The following is an 8,517-nucleotide window of genomic DNA, read 5'->3' as shown; positions in this document are numbered from 1 at the left end:
ATAAATATTAAGTATAAAGTATATAATAAATCTATTTTGTTTTACTATGGATGTAGTACTTAGACAAGTAACTTCTTCACTAAAATTACTTTACAAAACACCAATGCAAACGTCTTCAGCTCTTTCTGAGGAAGAGTTAAAAGTCTGACACACACAGAGTTCGTAAACGTTTTGCCACCAGGAGAAGCCGATGTGAACAAGCTTACCAGGAATGATGGATGAAGTTCGGTTCTTTTCTCTGTTACACTGTTTGAGTGCAGTTGAATAATCACACTGCTGCGTGTTAGACTGGCTCAGTAACTGAAACAATTAAATTTTAAAAAAAAACAGGTCACTGTACAAAAGCCGTTCATTAGCTGCATTAAACAGAAGGGTGCACATACTGCAGGTTAGCTGTCCCTGTTAATACTAGGCATCTAGTTATCTGGCTAAACTAGTTAGCAAGTCATCAGAATCTTTTCACTGTTTTATCAGTTCAAATGATTCTTGAGCCCTAGGTCCATAAGCATGTCTTTGAAGGAAATGCCACTTTATGTTGTGCCCACATGTAGCCTCCCACTGCTTGTTGCCACCCCAATGTCACTTCCATTTTGCCTGCACAGCTGTTTGGGTAACTTGAAATAGTTTTGGAAAACAATAAAACCCTGTGCAGAAAAATCCGCATTGTTCTACAGATAGTATAGCTCGTGGTGTGATGCAGCTCTAGGTACCCCAGTTATGAGTTTCCTGATTTTCTCTCCAAACATGTGAGAGGAAAATAGGACTGATTTGCAGCGGTCTCGCTGACTTACTGGTTTCAATTAATACAATTCAAACAGTCAATAGTATGAGAAGGAACGACTGTATATATATATATACACACATACAACCCACAATGGTGTATATACACTGCTTAGGCATGAAGTAAGTTTGGAAAGCAGGTTTTCCTAGTTTTTAGGGTTTTTTTCAATTGCTAGTAAAATAAAGCAGATTAATCAGAATGTTCACAAGAATTCAAAAGACTTTTCTGTGATGTTTTGGGCTGGGCACATGTAGCTTTCAGAAGCTGCCTGCTTTGGAAAAACAGTAAAGCAGGGATGTTCCATCAAAATAAATTAGAGCTTTTTTTTTTTCATCTAAACCAGTTCTTCAGTAAAACAAGACTCCACGTTTTTGTTATCACTCTAATAATTTTAGCTTGCAAAAGAAAATGAGATTGAATGAGACATGTCCCTTTCGCGTAATATTTAAGCTCTTGATGATATCATCAGGGTAACAAACTATCTGTATAGAAAACTGTCTTCTACCTTGCTTTGAATCTTGGTCAAGATGTCTGTGATTAACAATGAGGGATTCCTGAAGGGAGTTAGGGTATACAGTAAAGTCCTGAAAATGGATGAAGAACACCTGGAAATCTCTACCTTGCTTTGAATCTTGGTCAAGATGGCTGTGATTAACAATAAGGGATTCCTGAAGGGAGTTAGGGTATAGAGTAAAGTCCTGGAAATGGATGAAGAACACCTGGAAATCGATGAAGAACTGATTGTGTTAAGCTACTGAGCATGGATGAGGTATGTGACAACCTGGCAAAGTGACCATTTGATTAACCAACTCAGCAATGAAACTAGTTTTTAAGGTGTCCTGAAGTGAACTGCCTTCAATAGAATACTAAAAATCACACCCACAGGTCAAAAAGACCCTTGCCCAGGTGAAGACCCTTCACCTGAGCATGCGTAGTTGTAGAAATGATCATGTAATCGTATGTAAATCACTAACCAATCAGTAGTGAGTAGGTGTGTATGGAAAAATACCGATCCATGATTTTTGTGTATAAAAGGAACACTGTAACTTGCTGGTGGTGTGCTTGATTTGTGGACAAGTCCACCAAGCACCCAGGTCTGAATAAACACAATCTCTCTCCTGAGCGTGTGGAATTGGCTTATTGCCCGCCGGGCACAAATCCGCTTTTTGGTCAACACTGAAATTGGAGCTCTATGTGGCTCCTGCAGTTTGCACTGCACACTGTGTTTATATATATTTACACACTCTGTTTGTACATATTATATGTTTTATTCTTTAATCTGTGTAGGAAAGGTGGGATGCTTATTTCTCCACGCACATCACAACTGAGATAAGAGTCTCTACTTTTCCCCAGGAAAAAACTGTGTTATGCTCTCGGATCATTCAAGCCAAGATAGCAGCAACCTGTGAAATCCTTTGGTATGTTGTTCCTATTCTGTTCTGTATTGTTTACTGTCTTGAAGAAATACTAGTTACTGTGCCTGTGTGACCAAAATACTTCAGAAGATAAATATATCAATATTTTTCCTAGCCTCATTATCTACTGACATTACCTACAGGCTTATCCGCTTAAGTTTTTTACTTATGATCCAATAGCTAATTGTAGAAAGAATACACAGTATCTCATGCAGTCCTCCTTAGAATTAAAATCCTTAGAGAGAAAGGTTCTAATAATTCATTTCCTGTTAAATTAGGGAGAACGAAGTCTGTTTTGCCACATAAACTGGAAAACATTTAAGTGAAATTTACTTCTCTGAATCCAAACTCATTTGCAAAGGTAGAATTTTTTGTGTTTCCTCTCTAAGCGACCCAGTGAGAGAGCCAGACTTCCCATTCTCCCCATGAGTCAATGAGCTGTCATCTGGCTGAGTCTGCTCTTTCTCTGGGTGACGCCAAGTCCGGTGCCTGTACCCACTGATCTCCCCACCCACAAGCACTAAAGGGTTCCCTTTTCGCATGCATTTGTTAAGTTCCTCTGAATTTAGACTCAACAGTTAAATTTTAGATAGAGAAAGTTAATGAAAGTTGTGTTGAGATACCTACTTTTAAGTCATTCAAGCTTGCAAGCCTAAAGCTTTTCATATTACCATCCTGGAGAGCTCACCTTGAATTGTTTCTCCAGTCTGGTCTTTCCTGTTGGTCCAGGTATCAGGAGAGCATTAACATAGGCATGAATGTGAGTTTCAAGGACTTCTGTTTCTTTACTGAGTATTGCTTCGACCAATGCATCGTGAATGAAGATGTATTGCTCCTGGGAAAACAAAACCAAACATCTGAGCTTTAATTATTTTCAGATAGCCCTGGACACCTCTAGCTAAGCTGCCACTTCTGACGTCACTGGTATTCCTTCACAGTGTGCTGCCGTAGGGGAGTCTTCTCAAAAGTGATCCTCTACAGTGAAAGCTCTCCCTCCGCAGTGACACGACACAGTTACAAGCACAATTGAACTACACATGCAATATATATATGATATAACACTAAAACCGCACAACCTGTGGCATTTCATGTTCACAGGACAGAGTTAAAAATGCAAGCATAGCCTTGAGTCAAATTTTCAAGTCAGCTTGTTATGCAACTCTCCCTGCCTTTCTAGCAATAAAGTGATCACTCCCAGTTCCTACTGCTACCCTCTATTTCCTCTCTCACATTCTTTGGAACAAGTGCCCATGCTGTTTTTGATTACTTTTTTTTTCTATTGAAAGGCACTGGGGAATCTAACCCCCTGTTCCTGAAACCTGAATTAGACTTCCAAATGCCCTGCTGTTGTCCTTATTGTTTTCTTCTGGTCCTTCACTATTTCATATATGATCTTCAGTTTAAAGCAGCTATAGATAATCTTCTGTCTGAAATAGCTTTTCTTCCTACATTTTATTGCATGATATCAACTGTTCAATCAGGTTCAGTGAAGATCTGAACACCTAACAACAGTGTTTCCTTAAAAAAAAATCTATGACAAAAATGCACGGCCTGCCAAGGAAGTGCTACTGCAGGAAGTATGATTTATACAGACTTTCTCTCTTTTGAGTTCTCCCTAATAAACAGAGAAGAGCCCACAGATAGGTAATTTCTAGTGCATTGCTCTGAGCGAGCCGAGAAGGATGTCTGTATAAAAAACAAGGGAAGCAAAAGGGAAAGTCCAGCCTGGTGACTGGTTCCCAGTCTGTCTGGCGGTGCCAAAAAGACGACTGTATCATTTCTCCTCCTGCAAACAGAAATAGTCTGTAACAGTCTCTCACTATATATTTCAGTCTTACCTCAGTCTGCACCAAGTAGTTCCTTTGGGTACGTATGTGTTTTAAGAATCCAAATATGTTGACTGTCCCTTCATGCTGAATTTGCTGCAGCATGCTGTCTAACACTATGTATGTGCCTGTCCTTCCAACACCAGCACTATAAAACAAAAAAATAGTCTTGAGCCTGAAGTAAAACAATAATGAAAAGAACTGTTTCTTATACATAGCTTTTTCAACAAACTGCTGGGTAGGGAAGGTTTTCCTCTACAAATCGTATTATTATATTACTTTGCTAAAGCTTCAAGGCTGGTAATGAAGAAAAAAATGACTCGTCTTTTTCTCTGCGCAAGAAGAGATCTAAAGATCATTTTCCCAAATGATTTCTAAAGTATCAATTTTTATCAATTTTTGAAGTATCAATTGAAATAGAACTACGGGGTTTCCTGCAGATCTGCAATTTTCAGGCTTCTGATATTCCTTAGGATACTTTTTCAAGTATACCTAGAAAGAGTGGCATATGTCAACATTTGGGCACAGTTAATGTGCCCAAGTTCTTCTACGTTGAAACACAGATCACTTTAAAGGGAAAGCTGTATTATGCCACCCGTTACAGATACAGAAGATTTCAAAGATACTGGACTGAGGAAAACCCCAGAAGTGGCAGAGCTGCTGAAGGGACAGCTGTAAAAGAAAAAGCTTAGTGCTCTCCAGATACAGCTAAGAGGGCAAGCAATGGTTGAACCCCTTCCTAAAAAGGGAAGATGCAGAAGAAAGGGTTAATCAACTCACTCTTGTTACGAACTCTGACTCATTTAGCACAAAACCGGCTGTATCGTAAGACTAAAACACAACTTTTTCTTTCATAAAATATCTGGGTAGGGAGTACAAGGTCAAGAGGTCGTTTTTGTTATCTAGTCATATATGGGAATTAGTCCGTTGCAATTCCCCTCTAAGTTATGAGGAAATGTTATGTGCGTTGGTAGACGTAACTTGACAGCAACACTGTGCTGGGTCTGCATGGTCCCTTACAGGCAACTCCAAGCTCAGTCGGTACATGCTAATTCAGTCATCTCATTTCTTCCACTGAGGTGGCACAAAGCATGGGTAGTTTGATCTCAGATTGCTGTAATAAACTCTCTAAATAAACGTGATATAAAACCGAAAGGGCCAGGTTATCAACAACTAGGCACAAAAAAGTATAAAGATTACCAGACACCATCTGTACTTGTTACAAATACAAAACATGGAAAGTACCAAAACATAAAAATAGCTAAAAAAAGTTTCATGAAGTTCCTCCTATGTGTCCTCCATACAGCCTGTAAAGATAAATGAAAGTTACTTTTCTAACATGATGACTCCTTTGAAATTCCACAGTGCATGGGGACAGGTGAACTAAAAGCCGAACAGAACTGCCTACGGACGGAGGTGAGCTATCCCTGTGACTCAATGGAGAGGTCTGACTGAAGCCACACAACTTACCACTGTTCCCTTTCTAAAAACTCAATTTAATTCAGTTATAATGCATTACTGATCTCTCAGGCCACTGGCATAGATCTCAGACTCCGTATTTTGAGGAAACTCTTATTTTGAACTTCTCAAGAACAGGCAGGATCTAGATAGCAGCAGAACAACCAAAATGCGGAATTTTCATTTTCCAAGCTAAAAACAGATTTCAGTCAGATTAGGTCATCCCAGAAAGAAAATATCTTCATTTGCAGCATTTGTGAGGCGACTTTACCTGTTGGCTTCCTCAGAGTCAGCTCCAGAAGGACAGAATTCATGAGGAGGTTCTCTTTCCAAATGTTCCATCAAAGGTGAGGTACTACAGTGGAAAACCAGAACCTGCTTATATATTTTACAATAATCCGGTCCTTCACGGGCATTGTGAAGTCATTCCAGGCCCTACAAGCCCTTTTTAACCAATTTTCCCTGAGCTGCCCAGTTTTAGCGAGCACTGACAGAACGCCTGCCTGCACACTGCAACACATGCAGACCTCAAACCGTTCCCCAGAATGCTCCTCCATTGCAAACGACTGCTAGCACGCAGAGTAATGTTAAAAACAGCAGAGTTGTAGTTCAGCCAGGAATAGAGTGAGTCTTCTCTTGTGGACAGAGCTCCTCTTAGCATTACAGAGTATCCCTGCACCAAAGAAATCATGAGCCAAAACCATCCTGACCATATATTTGCAGAAAAGAAACAATTACTGCTATATATGTATCTGGTAAGCTCATAGGAATCAGGACAGTAGTATAGAAGTGTGCAAAAAAGGAAAAAGAAAGGCATTTTTGCAAAAAAAAAAGAACATAGTGCAGAGCAGCAGCATCTTGTTTACAGCGATTGTGGAGATTGATAGAAGTGGCAGAGACAGTTGATTAGTTGGCCTTACCGAGGATAAAAATATCAGCTGAGAAATTAATCTTATTCCATCAAGAACTGTTAAATGTGAGAGTGAAATTTTGCTTAACCCACCACTGAAAAATTCTTTTTTCCGCAAAACAAAAGCGGAGGGAACCTTACGGCGGTAAAAACCACACCTGCAATGAACCACAACAGGCCCAACAGCATGGCGCTTGGCGTGCGATGCCTTCCGCACAAAGGTGAGAACGGGCAGCGTGTATTCCGGAACACCCATGTCAGGCCACTGGGTATAATGGTACTGAGTTACTATACGTCCACTAGACCTCCCTTTCTGGGAACCCTGCAACAGAAAAATAATTCCGTATGTAAGCAGCCCACATCTGAACGGCAACTCTTCATAATTTTATTTCTGGACCTGATGGTTCTTGATTCAGTACCGTCCCTATTTAGTTAACAGCATGCCACCTAGCTCCGCATACTCCAGCTTTCAAAGAGAAGAGGAAGGGCCAGCGCTTCTGTCCCATCAGCTTGCCCACTGAATGGAAAAATGACCTGGCACCGTCCCTTAGAAAGCCACAGAGAAAGGTTAAGAGCACTGGAAGGATAACAAATTACAGCTGCTCTTAAGAGTCACCAACTATTTCTATTTGCCACTCTGCTCTTCTGTTGGGTGGACAAGGAGAGTGGGATTCATCTCACCCAGCTTTAGTGATCTAGAAGGAAAGCAGCCTTGTGTAGGCTGCTTTTCTAAGCTCCCTCCCTCAATGGCAACTCAGAGGGAGGGATACCTTCAGAGAGCACGTCATCTCATTCAAAGATTGGTTCCTAAAATTGGCAGGATAAATTCCTTGACAGGAAGTGCTGTACGTTAGGTATTAATTGTACAGGGAGGCTGAGAGGCCAGATGTCTAACATTTGGGCGGCTGAAATGAATTAAGCTTTCAGAATTCCCCTTAAAGCAGCCAATGTCACTCTGCTGAGCTGAGAGCATGCCGATTCTGATTACAATAAACCAAGGTGTAGATTCACCCGTCCTTAAAAAGGAAAGTGGATAATTTAATTCGTAGCACATTTTCTACTAGCTGCTCTTTTTCTGAAAATGTACCCTTCTGCTAACCAGGGCAGGCAAAGTCCACATCAGCTCTCCAATGTGATCGCTGCTTTTTCCCTGATGGTCCTACATCGCACCAGCACTACAGGCCAGTGTCTTCTCAGTTTGTTGATCTGGTAAAATTAACTGAAGCTGACAAGCACCTTGGCTGGCTGAAATGTACAGGATTCAGCTTTATGTATACAACAGAAAAGAGCTGCCAACTGCCTTAATATTCTGAGCAAGTTTTAACACTCCCTTTTGCCCAACTATGTTTTCAGGATGCCACAAACCTTTTTGATCTTGGTGTTTCTAAGACTAAAATTCCTCACAGTGTAATAGGCAAGCACATGAACACTCTTCTGAGTAACCAAGAAGTTCCCATATTCTTCACTACCTTCGGCAGGCCAGTACTGGTCACATTTTCTCTGTTAGAAAGCAAATGAAAAACAGAGAAAAAGAGAAAGAAAACAAAATGTCAAAGTAGCAAGCTGAAATGTTCAAATTTAAGAGCACAGTCAACCACAAAAACATATAGCGACTCTCAATATACCCCATTTATAATAGACATGATCTTCAGTGCAAGAGAACAAGTAATATGTATTTATTTTGTGCTGTAAAGGGAGATGGCTGTGCAAAGATGCGCGTTATTTGGAATACTCAAAAAACCGAGAAGTTTAAATCATACTATCAGAGCTAGGCACTCTAAAATCTACAGAAAATAACAAGGCAGTCTATAGGAATAATAGGAATACATTCAAGTCAGTAGAGTTGTATGTGGTTTTTGGTTGGTTCATAGCATGGGTAGAGTATACTTATATCTGAGCAGCGAGGCTAAGGGTGAGCTTCTGCATGGCCAGAATATATGGTAGAGAGCTGTGATGTCCAGCCTTTTGGTTGGGCAGCCATATAGCCTTCTCTAGGAGTACTAGAAGAGTACGTTTATAGCATGGTATTACAAATGAAGTAGTACTTCCAGGGTGGCCCTTGTCTGCATTTGCTGTGCCTGTATCATCTGATAGATGCATAACTGGTCATATGACAAGACTTACATG

General features: G+C 40.4%; 1 protein-coding gene across 1 annotated transcript in view; it reads right to left on the bottom strand.

The window, feature by feature from the left end:
- Positions 1 to 206: 206 nt before the first annotated feature.
- Positions 207 to 8,517, bottom strand: part of PTPRZ1 (protein tyrosine phosphatase, receptor-type, Z polypeptide 1) — a gene marked incomplete at both ends in the record, with an annotated part of 43,244 nt that continues 34,933 nt past the window's right edge. Inside the window, 5 exons of the mRNA XM_009707895.1 lie at positions 207 to 300; positions 2,885 to 3,031; positions 4,035 to 4,170; positions 6,549 to 6,712; positions 7,756 to 7,890. Of these exons, the coding sequence (XP_009706197.1) occupies positions 207 to 300; positions 2,885 to 3,031; positions 4,035 to 4,170; positions 6,549 to 6,712; positions 7,756 to 7,890 (676 nt within the window). The remainder of the gene's footprint in view (positions 301 to 2,884; positions 3,032 to 4,034; positions 4,171 to 6,548; positions 6,713 to 7,755; positions 7,891 to 8,517) is intronic.

Source organism: Cariama cristata, unplaced genomic scaffold (genome assembly GCF_000690535.1).
Source record: "Cariama cristata isolate BGI_N322 unplaced genomic scaffold, ASM69053v1 scaffold28820, whole genome shotgun sequence".
Lineage (NCBI taxonomy): Eukaryota > Metazoa > Chordata > Aves > Cariamiformes > Cariamidae > Cariama > Cariama cristata.
This window is presented reverse-complemented; position numbering and strand designations above follow the sequence as displayed.